This window comes from Xiphophorus maculatus, chromosome 2 (genome assembly GCF_002775205.1).
Source record: "Xiphophorus maculatus strain JP 163 A chromosome 2, X_maculatus-5.0-male, whole genome shotgun sequence".
In the NCBI taxonomy this organism is placed as follows: domain Eukaryota; kingdom Metazoa; phylum Chordata; class Actinopteri; order Cyprinodontiformes; family Poeciliidae; genus Xiphophorus; species Xiphophorus maculatus.
The window spans coordinates 2,127,349-2,141,936 of record NC_036444.1 but is presented as its reverse complement, the minus strand read 5'-3'; the positions used below and the strand labels follow the sequence as shown (position 1 = coordinate 2,141,936).

Sequence of the window (14,588 nt, the reverse complement as noted above, 5' to 3'; positions counted from 1 at the left end):
GGTCTCAAAACAACAAAATTAACAATTATCAATAATTACTGAGACAATATATCGTCCAGGAAAATTTGTTATTGTGACAATACTATTTGTCACTCTGGATTTTATTTAGGGTTAACAAATTAATTTGAGTAAAAATTTGCATCATTAGAAAATTATTGGAACTATTTCATTGCAAAGGCTAGAATAAAACTAATGTTCTCAATGATAATGAGTGTATTATAATAGAGATCAGGATGATATAGGCGTTCATTTTATAAATCACTTATTATGGAAGCAGCGCATGCAAAAAAATTGATATCAATAAAAATGTTATAATAGTTTGAATAATTCTGGGTTTTGTTAGAGTTGCCAGCCTTGCTGCTGTTTTATTGCTGACTAGACAATGTCCTTGGCGCTCTGAATCCCATAATTGCTGCTCCGGTCCTGAAATGACGACAGGACTGGCAGCCTTGGCAGCAGGGAGAAGAATTGTGTTCTGTTTCTGTCAATCCATCTTTTTTCTTCTTCTCTTTTTAGGTATTGACCTGGAAAACATTGTGTATTACAAGGATGACACACATTACTTTGTGATGACTGCCAAAAAACAGAGCCTGCTGGAGAAAGGAGTTATTCTGCATGTGAGTGATCAAAGCGCTGGAGTCTCTTTCTGCTCCTCTGTACCCAGTATGAAAGCTGCGAACACGCAGAAACAATCCCAGTCAGAAACATGTCACTCCTGTGGCTCTCTTTCATTATTTTGTCTTTTTTTTCTTCTTTGTGTGACTTCGCCAAGCGGTGGTCTAATGGCCAAACCGAGCCAACAGGGTTCAGCAGCTCGCTGACTGCTGATGTCTTCACTGTAGACGGTGGCTTCCTTTCTCTGGGCACTTTCCTCAGGAAACAGGAAAGACTCTTTAAATGCCCGCCGTCATGTGAACACATAATGCTGCTGTGTGTTATGGAAGAACTCCTTACAGTTGGTTCAGTTTTTTTAAAGGCTGAGTCAGGATGTTTGGGTCTCTTTAAATGATTATCTGAGTTATGAAAAAGTTGCATTCTGCACTGTTACCTGAAAAGGTTTTCACACATTCAGAATATTTCACGTTTTTTCCCAAACTTCATTGCATTTTGTTGTGATTTCTACCCCATTTTAATCTAATATTTATAAAAGGAGTTAGCCTATCAGCAAACCTATTAAAGCCTAAAATATCATCTTAATGCATAATATAGCCATGCTCTACATGCACATTTTCATGTATTGCATTAGAAACGGTTGATGGAAATGCCAAAAATTCAAAATGACTTCCTCAGTTTTATAAAAAAAAATGTTTTAAAGAAAGCTGGTGATTGTTTTTTGGCTTTTCTAAAAAAAAAAAGAGTTAAAGCACTAAACCAACATGTTAGATGGATAAGTTCTGATGTAGTGCTGGTAGGCACAAAATTTAGATAAATTTCAAAATCCAAAAATCCAGCTCTCTCCACTTTTCTGCAGGGTGTAGTACCGGTATATGCTATTTTGCAGCCTCTACTTCCTGTTTATTGCAGCCCTGTGTAATCTCCACATCAGATGAATATTACGCTTTTTGTAATTTGGTTAACTCCAAACTAAGAGATGGAAACACGCCTAATTCGCATTTTCTTAGTTGCGACCTTTCAAATGTTTGCTCAAAATTGGGAAACAATGGAAAAATGGAAACAAAAAGGCGTCTGAATCTTTACCCCTCTGATTGCTGTTGTTAAGTTTCCCCGTTTTGTCTCTGTTGTTGTCCTGCAGGACTATGCAGACACTGAGCTGCTCCTGTCCAGGGCTAACGTAGACCAGGCTGCCTTGCTGTCCTACGCGCGTGAAGCTGCAGATTTCTCCACCAACCACCAGCTGCCCACCCTGGACTTCGCCATCAACCACTACGGCCAGCCCGATGTCGCCATGTTTGACTTCACATGCATGTACGCCTCGGAGAATGCCGCCATGGTCCGCCAGCGCAACGGCCACAAGCTGCTGGTGGCGCTAGTGGGCGACAGCCTTTTGGAGGTGAGAACCGATTGTTTTCTAATTGTTCAATTACAATTATAATCAAATATAACCACAAGAGCAGCTGGTAGAGGAATTGTAAAATACCTTTTATGAAAAGCTCCTTTGGTCACCATAAAATCTGAAAAATATTACATCATTGAACTGTTTTAGAAATTCATTACCATAAATAAATAACAAATAAATAAAATGTATATCTTCGAATTACTCCAGTTTTGAAATTCAAGCAAAATCAATAGATCCCTGTATTTTTTCATGTTACTGCATAATTCTAACTTTATTGCAAATTTTCGTCAAAAATAGTCAAAAACATTAGGTTTGCTAACTCCCACCTACAGGTAGCATAATTGATTCTTCTATGGCGAATTACAAAAAGTCACATTTAGCATCATACATAAGTGCAAAATATTTCTGATAATCTGTCTGGTCATTTTTAAAATCTTTTAAAGATGTTTGATGAGGACAAAATATCACAGAAAATTTCTTGCCAAATTTTCTAAAGTATAACCCCAAAAATCAGTGATTTGATTGGAAGAAAACCTAAAAATCAATAGTGAAATCCTGTAGGACAGTTTTAATTCCCTCTCCTGCGCTGTGACCATATTAGGTAAATGAATGTGCTTTTCTCTGCAGCCGTTCTGGCCCATGGGCACCGGTATTGCGCGCGGTTTCCTGGCAGCCATGGACTCCGGCTGGATGGTGAAGAGCTGGGCGCAGGGAAAAACTCCTCTGGAGGTTCTGGCCGAGAGGTGCGGATGTGGAAACACTCGTACACATGTGCCAAGATTCACATTGTTCCTGCGTTCAGATTTACACACAGATCCACATTCCTAAGCCGCCTCTTCAGATACACGCTTTTATCTCTAAGTGCTTTACTAGGAACTGTACCCGCTTGTGATTTAAAGCTTCAGTCCCACCTCTGAGTACTAATGGGATAAGAAGCTCTGATACGGCCTGAATGTGGCTCCCCAGTCGTGCAGCATGTCTGTTTGCTGTGCTTTAATGGTTTGTTAATGGACTGAGATGAGCCGGTCCAGTACAGGGCAGGATAGCTCACTGTGTTGCTCTGTTTTTTAGGGAGAGCATATACCGGCTTCTGCCTCAGACAACACCGGAAAATGTCAGTAAGAACTTCAGTCAGTACAGCGTGGATCCGACCACACGCTACCCCAACATCAGCCTGAACTTCCTCAGGCCCAGTCAGGTGAGTCTGACTGTTCACAAACCACAAGGATAATTTTGGTTTTTCCATTCAGGCAGAAAATCAGCTCTGAAAAACATTTCTCATGATGTTTTCAGCATGATGACCTACAGTAGCAGCTCCTAGAAGTTTATCACATTTTGTTATGTTAGAACCATAAAATTACATGTACTTCATTGGCACTTTATGTGAAAGTCAAAAACAGAGCAGATGATAATTTTGGAGTAGAATTTTTTCTATTTGGTACCCAAAATTAAAATCGTCTTCTGCATAACTTCCTTTAGCAATTAAAAAAAACAAAAAAATCATCGAACAACAGAAAATCTCCATTGTAATGAATCTTACATGTACAAAGCTGAGAAACGTTCGCTGCACTCGATAATCCTATTTCTGACTCACCACCAGGGGGCGTGTGTCTGAGTGAGATGGTTTCATACCCGAACTGTGTGATGTAGATATCAACCAAGCTATGCTGTTGTGACCAGTAGGAAAATTCAACTGCAGTAGACACTGTTCGACCCATAGAGGGCGCTGAGATTGTCTGAGTCAAAATAATGCAGAACTAAACAAGTTTAAATGAAAATATGGCAGTGTGCACAGAAACATAGATAGCACATTAAAGAACTAATCTAGACCATTCATCTACAAGAGAAGATTGATTTGGGATTTAGTTTCTCTTTAAATTTTGTGGTTGTCATGTGACAAAATGACGAAAGCTTCACTTCATTTTGTAATAACATCAGTCTGCAGTCTGACAACAGTGTTTATGCTGCAGGTGCGACACCTCATTGACACGGGAGAAGGAAGGGAAATCCGAATTGAAATTGAGAATGTGATCAACTCGTCGACGCCGAAGTTAGCCCGGAATGGTTTGTATTATTTCTCTTTCCATTTTCCTTTCTGGGGTTATGTTAATTAGCTGAACATTAGCAGTGGATCTACAATGTGTTGAAGAGAGACATCACTTTGTTTAAATGAAATAATGAATGACTGTATTTTCACTCCAGACAATTACCTGCTTGACAAACAGTTTCAAGGTAACACAAAGTCTGAATGCATGGTGTTCCTCAAGTTTTCTAATAGTTTTAACAGTTTTAAACCCTCCCTGCTTTGTATTCATAAAGAAAGAAATGTGAAGGTAATGGTGGAATGTGAGAACCTTGTGGACGAGTTGCAAATGTTTCCTTTCATGACTCACTAACCCGGCCAGATATGCTGCCGTCTTCCTGGATTTATTCAGCAGCTTGTTTTAAAGATTCCCTCTTAAATCTGCAACCTCTAACTTCTTGTTTGCATCCATTTCCCCTTAAGTCAGTAAATTTGAGTTTCTTAAGATCGATACTAACGCTACCTTTAGGATTGCGGATGACAATATTCGTATGATTTTTCTGCTGGTTGTTGATTGTTTTCTGCTGATGTTGTGCTGATTGCATTTCTTTCCATTTTTAATCCTTCAAATTCACTCAACCTGCTACTTTAACTCCAGTATTTTATTTAGTTATCTTTTGATCTTTTCTTCCCAGAATCCATTGCTCGATCCAGTAAGCTGCTGAACTGGTGCCAGAGGCAGACGGAAGGATACAGGAACGTCAGCGTGACGGACCTCACCATGTCGTGGAAGAGCGGCTTGGCGCTGTGCGCCCTCATTCACCGATACAGACCCGATCTCATGTGAGTAGCAGGAGTCAGAACCTGCAGAGTGACAAAGAAAGATGGCAGATTTGTTTTTCTTCTGCTGTTCTGTTACAAACTTACTAATTAATAAGGTCCCTGAGGAGTGAATAAATTATGCTATATGACCACTGCATTATTATTTGGTGTTACTGATCTGTCCAAAATAGCAAAATATGTTCCCAAATGCATATTTGAAAAACTTCCAGTTTTAAAGGGACAGGATTATGTGAAATTGACTTTTTTGAGTTTTGCATCATATTATAATGTTAATCTCTCATCAAACATACCTGTAGTGTTGTTTGATTCCTTCATGCGTATTTAAGAAATCCTTTAATCTCCGTAGCAACCTGTGCAAACCGCCTGGTTGGACCTAGCCCTGCCTTCGAGGCGCAGCTCCTCCTCAGAGCTGCAGCTTCCGCCTCACAGAGCACTCCTCCCCCACTCGGCTCCTTCAGACTAGCCAGCAGCAATTAGCAAACATCTGGTGGAACTGCAGATCTCCTGAGCTCATTATAGGAGCTACTTGTCAGAAAAGTAAAAAACTTTGCTAAAGGATTAAGAGGAGCGATGTCGTGATGACTTCCTGAAGGAGGAGTTTCAGAAAGAGCATGAATTTTTAAAGAAACAGAGACCCAATTTCATGGCATTAAATTACAAAGTAAAATTTCCTTTAAGTCATATTTTATATGTAGTTAAGTTTTTAATAACTGAAGTTTATATAGTTGCATGATTATTCTATGAAATGGCACTGTGTTCCCCTTTAACATAAAGGCTAATAAGCTGCTATTTTCCGTAGCTAATTTGAGGCGTAGTATTATGCCTTTGTGCTGTTCTGTTCTGTTCTGTGTAGTATGTTAAGTAGTTTGGCTTCCTGCTCTGATGGAGCCTGCAGTCAGCTGCTTAACACTCACTCTGTTTGTTCTTCTATTCCTGGTTGCAAACACGGCCAAGCATGTGGTTAGCCTGGTGCTCAGCCTTCAGTGATGGTGTTTGTAAACGGTTTTTATCACCCAGCAGGGCTTTTGGTTTTAAACTGATGGCTAACGAAGTCCCACCGGGTTTGTTACTGGAGTCTTCCTCAAACCAAACCTTCCTCTGCAGCCTTTAGATGCATAAACACTCTGCTCACCATCACACGCACCATAAACAGCGCAGTTTCCATCCGCTGTGTCTAATGGGGTTTACTACCCTCTGGAGGTTATGCTGCAATTAACATTAGAAGCTATTAGTGGCTGCGTCCTACCTGACCTTTACACAGTAATGCTCGGCTGCGTTGGATTGGCCAGATGATGGGAGGAACGGAGCAATGAGCAGAGGTTCAAGAGAACCGCGTTCGTGCGTTCTCATGTACAAGATGGATGTAAAGAGGGTTCAGAGGGAGGTCTCACTCTCTCCCTGATGTGATGTTCGGATGCTTATGGTTTTAAATGGACTTCATGTTGGAGCTGAGATGTATCGATGATGCATGTTAAGAGTATTTTAGGCTGAAGTATGATGACATTTACAGTAAGGCTTTTCCACAAAGTATACAGCAGTTAGTGCAGAAATGCTGCGTCGTCAGTGGTTGTATTAGTCCAGACTCCCTGGCACCTCGTCCACATGAGAAGTTAGAGGGTCTGCTTGGTTGGAGAAGCCAAACTTTGGTTTGAAATCTCGTTGCAAATCATGAGATCATCTGGTAAAAACATTGAGAACTGCAGGATCCTTCAGCTCTCTGGAAGTTTGAGCTGCTTGTTTTGTGTTTACAGCCCACAGCATTTACTGTTTTGCCTCAACGTTCCAGTCACAAGAACACAGAAATCCTCTTTGTTTTCTCATTTATTGAAGCGGTGAGGTGAAACGGCTTAAAAACAGGACGATGTGGGTTTGAAAACAAAAGGAATCGGTTCCAAAGAACTGAAGAATCCTGCTGAGCAACTTCACATCTGCCTTTTAGATAATATCACTGGAACTGGGATTAAATTTCCTTCATAATTTGGATTTTACTGAGATCTTTTTGCCACCTAAAATCATTTGTTATTCTTAATTTTTATTTTTCAGTTTTAAATGTGATATGCTGCTTTAGAGTTGCTATGCCTACAGTAATAATCTGTCAGCATCAATGATTTTAGTCAACAGGAGTTTTTTTCAATTGATCTATTTGATTTCTTTGATTTGGTTTCTGGTTCTTTCTGATTCAGTTGTTGGAACTTCAACCTAAATAGAAACATAATAATAAAAACTAACATTTCCACATCAGAGTATTTTAACTGTATTCATAAACTATATGCAGTAAATGTGACAATAAAGCTGATTTACAATAACAACATTAAAAACTGACTATTCTCATTACAGAGTCATATTAATATTTTATTTTTAAAGCATGCTAAATATTTAAGCTATTTATTTTTAAATGTTTATATAACAAGGATTTTATTTTATTGTGGTAATATTTATGACATGCAATAAAAACCAAACTTAGCCAACTGATTTTTTGGAGGAAAGAAATTAATCACGAACATTAATCATTAATACATCTCTCAGGATTAGCAACAGAAAACATATTTTTATTGGTATTTATATTTCTAAACTATTAAGACCAGGTTGATTTTTGCTGTTTATGCACAATTCAATGTTCACTGTTCCTCCCTGTTCCGGGTTTTGTTTTCAGAGACTTTGACTGTCTGGATGAGGAGAACCATGAGAGGAACAATCAGCTGGCGTTCGACGTGGCAGAGAAGGAGTTTGGCATTTCGCCATGCATGACCGGCAAGGAGATGTCCTCAGTGGTGGAGCCAGACAAGCTCTCCATGGTCATGTACCTCAGCCAGTTTTATGAGATGTTTAGAGACACAGTGCCACCTGGAGGTGAGTGGCACTATAACACTTGTTTTTGTGACTGATTTTGTTTGGTTCGTTTGTTTTCAGGGTTTGTATGGTTGCTAAAATCCTTGATACTTTCAACTAGGCGCTAACTAAGTGCTTGATATTCAAACTGCACAGTTTTCCATTAAAGTCCAATTTTGTTCTAAAGCCTAAATTTTAAAACCTCCTACACAATTGAAAACAAATATTACATACACCTAATAAAAAAGACAGACTTTTTTTTCTCACCGTTCGAAGTTGAATTGAACTAAACGTTTCTTATTTTAGGTTAGTTAAAATTAATAAAATTATTTGTATTTTCTGAATGCCAGTTCTGAACTTAGTGAGAACATTTTTAAAGATGTTTTTGAAAATTTCTTTGTATTTTTTGCTTAAGCATATTATTTGAGCAGGAAGTTCATTTACCTTAAAACAATTTGTTTGGATTGTTTCAAAGTAATTAATATTTATTATTTCTAATGTTCATCTTATATTTTATACATTAAGCAACATTAAAGTATAATGAAATTGGGTTATTTTTTGTTAAATTGGTGATTTGTTCTCAGATTAATTGGGTGTACAAAGTGAGTCATTTCAAAGCATATTATATTTTAGTTTCTTGTTTCTGCTGTAGAATGTAGAATATTATCACAAGACATCATTAATAACAGTGATGAACATCACATAATTGTGGATTAAAATTATCTTCTTTTTTTTTTCACTTGTATTGTTTTTATCTCCAAAGTGTACTGGTGGAAAGGTTTCAATATATCTCTTAAAATGTGTGAAAATTGCTTGAATTTTACTGTGGGAAAAGTGTTCTGCTCCATTTCTGATGCGATCTACTTTTATGCCTTTGAATCTGTTTAGATAACCACAACCTGAGTCCAGAGGAGAAAGCTGCGCTGATTTCCAGCACAAAGTCTCCCATCTCCTTCCTCAGCAAGCTGGGTCAGAGCATCGCTATTTCCAGGAAGAGAAACCCCAAGGTAAAACACACCAAAAAAAACCTAAACTGCAACACCTTCAGCTCCTTTTTTCAACTCTTCATCTTTAAGCTCATGCTTCAGGCCAAAATAACACCTAGCACTTTGTAAACAGGATAAAAAGGAAAAGGATGTGGACGGTTTGGGCAAAAGGAGGAAAACCAGTCAGTCTGAAGATGTGAGTCTGACAGAGAAGCTTGTGATTGTTAGTTCAGACGTCCATCCATCTGGAATGAACTAATTATTCTCACTTGACCAAATCTGGATTATTTTGCTTCTCCAAAGGAGGACGTTTCCAGGTCCTGTCGGGAAGAACGGCCGTCTGTCCCTGCTGTCCTGTCAGAGAGAAAAATGGACTGTGCTGCTGCAGGAAACCACAACAAAGTGAAGGTGATGGCCACCCAGCTGCTGGCCAAGTTCGAAGAGAACGCCCCGGCTCAGCCTTCAGGCCTCAAACGACAGGTATGCAGGAAAAATGCAGGATGTGTTTTAATCCTCCTGCAGCTGCAGGCGGGACATGGTCACATCTGGTTTGATGTGACAGAGTCTTCTGTTTGACGCGGCCGTGCAGTAGACCACGGTATTAATGAGCTGAAGTCCAGAACGCTACCGATCAAGCAGATGATTGTTTCTGGGTCATGTGGGCGACCTCGCTGTGCTGACTGGACCTGAATGCACCGTCTGATTCACAGTGCTTTGGTTTGCTGGCTGCTGATGATGTGTAATGTGAGGAACAATGGGAGGGTTAAGTTTCCGAACAGGAGACATGTCAGCTCCTGGGTTTCCTATGGAAACATGGAGTGGATTAAACTGGGAAAAACTGCATAAGAAATCCCTGTGTTGAAACTGCTTCTGCTTGGATTCCTTTGCACATCCCAACCTAATGTGAAAACACCAGACTATCTTCACCACAACCTCGTTAAAGCATCCAATGGGTGTAAATAAAGAAGGTAGGAGACGTTCCTAAATGAGGCTCTATAAACAAAACTCTCTACAAATAGTCAATATTTTATATCAAAATTAGTGGTGGGACTCGATTAACATTTTTAACCAAAATAATTGCAGCATATAATTAATTAATCACATTCTCATTGAACACCATATTCTGACAACATAACCAACATTCTCAATTCAAAAACCCTTTTTAGTGCTGAATTATTGAATAGACACATAAGAACAGTGTTATATATTGTTTTTAATCTGTTCTTCAGATTATTCAACCATCAGATTAGAGCAATGTGTTTTTCTATCATTCAGCTTCCCAGTGTTTCAGTGACTCCTGATCATTTGTGGCTCTTCTTTAAAAATCTGGGCTGTGGACACTGACATTAGCGTTAGCTGCTACATCTTTAGCACTGAGATGTTATTTTAGGCTTTCATAGCTGCGCTGATAGGCTAACTCGTTTTAGTATAACTTTAACACAGTAATAGTCTTTTCCACTATCTCAGATCAGTTGATGAAGCAGAATTTAACCGTGTTAAAATCTCGGCATTATTATTGTAACTGCATGTAAAACCTGGCTGAGGTTGATAATTTAATCCCACATTATGGGATTAAATTAAACCATGCAATCTCCATGCTTTACAGCTTATTACTGCTGTATCCGAACTCTGTGTGGAAAGGGTGTTTCTTTTACCTTATCTTAAAAAAACAAGGCTCTTTTTAGGTTAGTTTTAAGGAAATTCTTCCTGTTGAGAATGAATTGAAGTAACAAGTTAAACCTTTTGCCAAGATAATTTACAAATGATGGACCAAACACATTTCCTATGTTTTTCTCTGTTTATTTAGATTCATCTCCTGTATGACATTCCTTCTGCATCTGCTGCCTGATATGTTGACACCATCATCATAAACTCTTTATTTTCTCCTCCACACATCTGTGACTCTTTTTTTGTCTGTTTTCTCCCTGGCCTCTCCTCACCTCCTCTCTGTGGACCGTTCCATGACGCCTTGCATGATTGTTCTGTCTCTCATTCTGGCCATTGCAATGTTTGCCTGACCATTAAAGGGGGACTCTCTGCCCAACCTGGACCACATTTTGCCCCTTTGCCCTCCACCAAACCCTGTGAACGAGCCAGTGCGCCTGGCTCCTGTCCCTGCATGGAGAAAGGTAGCTGCAGATCTGATTAACCAGCAGGGAGGAAGCTGTGCTGCGTTGTGTGTTTGTTGAGAGAACGTTGTGTCTGTCGTGCTATCTCTTCCGTGCTTGTTCTGTTCTGATTCAGAGACGCACCCAACAGCAGGAGAAGCTGAGCATTCGCTACAAAGAAATGGTCAAATGTCAGACGCTACCCAGCCTAGGGGATCAGGTATGGTTAATTAGCGCCGTAGTTCTCCAGCCCTTAGAAACTCTTCACATCCTTAGATGATGCATCATAGATCAAAGTTTGTAGAGCACAATATAGAATGTGCACATTTAGTGTACAAGGATAAACAGTTCTGCAGTTGCATAAAAAAAATACTGTTATGAGATCGATAACAAGTGATGCTCTGATCTGCCGATACTGATTTTAGCCAGTTACGATTTCCAATATCGACTCTTTCTAATCACATTGAGGCGCCAAGACGTATTGGAAGTACAGGATTTTTCTCTGGTTGTTTCTCCCAGGATAGCCTTGGCTTCTACTAATGATTAGATGCGTACCTTTGCCGTAATATTTGATTTCATCTTGCTAATCTTACTTATGTATGAAGTATATGAACGTTAATATTCTTACTCTGTAGAAAAGTGTTTGCTGCAAATACTCAGAGATCCTCCAGCCCTTTGTCTGCCAGATTGACGGCTCTCCATGGCCGCCATATCTTTCCTCATCAAATGGTTTTCAATAAATTACACGTTTAGTTTGCATCCTTGTCTGTTTGTGCAGCTGATCATGCAGCACTCTATAACCATTTTTCTGTGAAATCAACGAAGTAAGAGCGATATTAGACGACAAACTGTGTGGCTTTACAGGAGGGAACACGCTCATTGATTGTTTGGAAGTCCGTCATGACGAGTCGCCTTGGAGTCATAAACCATTCAGACAAATGTCCGATTGCGGTCGCATTTAATTAGTAGTGTGAAATCCACCGCGTTATCAGATGGATTCTTCACACTGAACTCTTGTTAGTTTGACTAGGAAGGCGTGAATGCGTAAAAAAGTGAATTTTGGTCTGCCTACAAACCTTTGTCTCAGTTCGCTTGAGGTGAATTCTTCGTGGTTTGAATCTAAGCAGATTGGTGACCGTTCCAAAAACAGGAAGAGGACTACACCGCAGGGCATTCTGGGTAAATACAACCAAAACAAACGTCTGGCACTAGCAGCAGAAAAGAAAAATCCTACAACCGCTGAAGTCCTACGCCACTCTATTTTTGTTTCCATTTTGTGAAAAAGGAAGTTGAGCTCAGTGTTTTCTTCGTTTCCTTCAGTGGTTTTTGGTACAGCGCCCCCACAGACGAGGAGGGGAACAGGTTTTTTAAAGGATTTGGTTGGTGTCTCAGTGAGGTGTGAAAGAGAACTGTAGCAGCTGAAAATGTAACAAATGTTGCAACTTTGATCTCCAATCGAAACAAATCCCTGTGTGTGTGAGGGGTGTGTGTGTGTGTGTGGTTGTTTTTCATTGGTGTTAATTAGTCTTGGTTGTAATTGTTGCAGCCCAACTAAAAGCTCACTACAGTTGTTTTCCTATCCAACTTGTCGATTCACCCCACATCTGGTTTAGAAGCTCTGCTGCATTTAATACTATAATAAACTTTTGGTTTATTATGACTTGTTTTCTTCACTTATTTACTTTTGCACATCTTATCGTTTTATTCTTCCTCTCCTGAATTTGCTGTTCCTGTCCCTCACTTTTCAAGGCCAGAAGCGCTGCAGATCAAACGTCCAGCTCGGGCTCTCGGAGCTGCCCAAAGAAAACCATTCTGCTCCCTTCCTCCTCCTCCACTTCCTCGCTCTCTCTTCACTCAGAGGTGACATAAAGTCTGCTGTTTGTTTCTATTTGTCTGCCTCCCTTAGCTATAAATCTGCAGCAGACCTTCCCCTAGCCTCCCTTTAGCCTCCCTTTACTCCAGCTGCTCTCCGTGTTTTCCCGTCAGTGTCACGTTAACTTTGTGGAGAGATCAGGTTGTCTGTAAAAGATGGGGAGAATTGTTTTTAGAAACCCTTTTCTATTCGTTTCTGTTTTCAAGAATTTACCCTCAGAGGAAGAGGAGCTTGAATACTATGAAAGGCCTCTGACACACAGGGTACAGTACTGCATCTCTATAAGATGTTAAAAACCTGTTAGAGCCAACCCTGAAGTCTCACCAGAGCTCCTTTAACAGGAAGGGAAGCAGTCACTCACAGTTGACCTCGCTCCCATTCACATCCCTGGTATTCAGGAGCGGGCCGACCGCCTCATCTCCAAGTTTAAGGGCAAAGCTGATAAATCACCAAAGGTGCTCAGCATGCATGGACATTCTTCTACCTTTGGGCTCATTTGTTGCACAGATCAAAACTTTTCTGCTGAGTCTGCACATCTAATTTCCCCTTTCAACCTTCCTCTGTCTCCCGGAAGCCTAAGAAAAAGCCATCCCGTTTCTTTTTAGAGCAGTGGTTCTTGACCCGAGGCCTGAGTCAGAGCCCAGTGTCACCTCTGTCCTCCTCTGAAGCTTCCAGAAAGGTCAGACTGAGACTCACCCTCTGCAGTGCTGAAAAATAACAGTTTTCCTTGAAAATAAAACTGTAATTGAAGTTTCACCTTAATTTTTCACATTCTGAGTTTATTTAAAGTGAAGTCTAGTTTTGTAAGACATGCTTGTGCCGTATTTGCCTACTAATCCTTTGGCATCATGTACACACCCTGCTTTAAATTACTGCATGAATGAAAGGCTCAGTTTGCGCCACAAGCTAGGCTAATTGATTGAGAAGTTTGAATCTTGGTGCTTTATTCCTGCAGTTCCCCTTGGTAACTAAATCAATTGCTTTTCTGCAGGAGCCAGTGAGGCCTCTGGACTCTGAGCAGATGCCCATATATGTGCTTAGTATTCAGGAAAGAGCCGAACAACTTGAATTTCAGTTGGAAGGCAAGCAAGTCGGGCCGCAGGTGAATCCCCCATTCAGCTGAAAATAGTAAATGAAGAATGTCTGATGCGTATTGATGACAGAAAAAGGATGTAGTGAGCATCTTTGCAAAGATCATCTATGCAGGAAATTCATAGAACTTTGTAGAAGGAAACGGGTCAAGAGAGTCCAAAAAACGCCTTTTGGAACTATTTAGCAGTTTAGATTGTAAATGAAATCAATTTTCTTTCATGTAAACTAAACCCATGAAAACTTTCCTCTCTCCCTCTTGAGCCAAAGAAAAAACCCTCTCGTTTTTTTATGGAGCGATGGCACCTGGCCCGCGCCCAGAGCCCCCCCGACACCCCCCCGTCCGCCTGCTCCAGACAGGTAGTCGTTTCGCACCTGGAGGGCACGGATTGCTGATGCTGACACACTGCACCTGCATTTGGTGTTCCAGGAAGATGCATCACCACAGTTAGCTTCAAAATGGCTTAACACGACTAAACTCACTGCAGACTTTCATCCTGCTGAGAAATGAAAATACAAACTGAGCTGCAACCTGCTGCACATTGATTGTTGTTGCTGTGATTAATAATTGTGTTGTGTTTTTCTGTAACTGTGGCTCTGAACTCTAAATATTATCACCACAGAAAGCGGTTCCATTCATCTGTACTGGCAGTTCTCATTCTGCAGTTGCAATAAATTCTGGTGCTATAGTGGATAAAAATTGTATCTGAGAGGTTTAATAGGATAAAATCTTATTGTACTGAAGATATTTGTGTCAAATCTAGATGAACTATCAGCTTTAGTTAAGAGCAGGAAACTGGCTTCCATTTTGCTTTTGGTT

At 40.1% G+C, this 14,588-nt stretch overlaps 1 protein-coding gene across 30 annotated transcripts in view; it reads left to right on the top strand.

Moving 5' to 3' along the window:
* LOC102228008 (protein-methionine sulfoxide oxidase mical3a-like) overlaps window positions 1-14,588 on the top strand; it is a 95,338-nt gene that overhangs the window by 45,057 nt on the left and 35,693 nt on the right. For 21 of the 30 annotated variants that reach the window (XM_023347945.1, XM_023348073.1, XM_023348056.1 and 18 more), the window contains 19 exons: window positions 517-617; window positions 1,754-2,011; window positions 2,645-2,760; window positions 3,089-3,215; window positions 3,988-4,081; window positions 4,220-4,249; window positions 4,736-4,883; window positions 7,537-7,733; window positions 8,601-8,719; window positions 8,832-8,894; window positions 9,002-9,178; window positions 10,726-10,827; window positions 10,943-11,026; window positions 12,556-12,666; window positions 12,886-12,942; window positions 13,021-13,134; window positions 13,254-13,358; window positions 13,671-13,781; window positions 14,033-14,128. In XM_023347945.1, the coding sequence (XP_023203713.1) occupies window positions 517-617; window positions 1,754-2,011; window positions 2,645-2,760; window positions 3,089-3,215; window positions 3,988-4,081; window positions 4,220-4,249; window positions 4,736-4,883; window positions 7,537-7,733; window positions 8,601-8,719; window positions 8,832-8,894; window positions 9,002-9,178; window positions 10,726-10,827; window positions 10,943-11,026; window positions 12,556-12,666; window positions 12,886-12,942; window positions 13,021-13,134; window positions 13,254-13,358; window positions 13,671-13,781; window positions 14,033-14,128 (2,210 nt within the window). The remainder of the gene's footprint in view (window positions 1-516; window positions 618-1,753; window positions 2,012-2,644; window positions 2,761-3,088; window positions 3,216-3,987; window positions 4,082-4,219; window positions 4,250-4,735; window positions 4,884-7,536; window positions 7,734-8,600; window positions 8,720-8,831; window positions 8,895-9,001; window positions 9,179-10,725; window positions 10,828-10,942; window positions 11,027-12,555; window positions 12,667-12,885; window positions 12,943-13,020; window positions 13,135-13,253; window positions 13,359-13,670; window positions 13,782-14,032; window positions 14,129-14,588) is intronic. The other 9 variants (XM_023348097.1, XM_023348102.1, XM_023348105.1 and 6 more) reach the window with 6 other exon arrangements.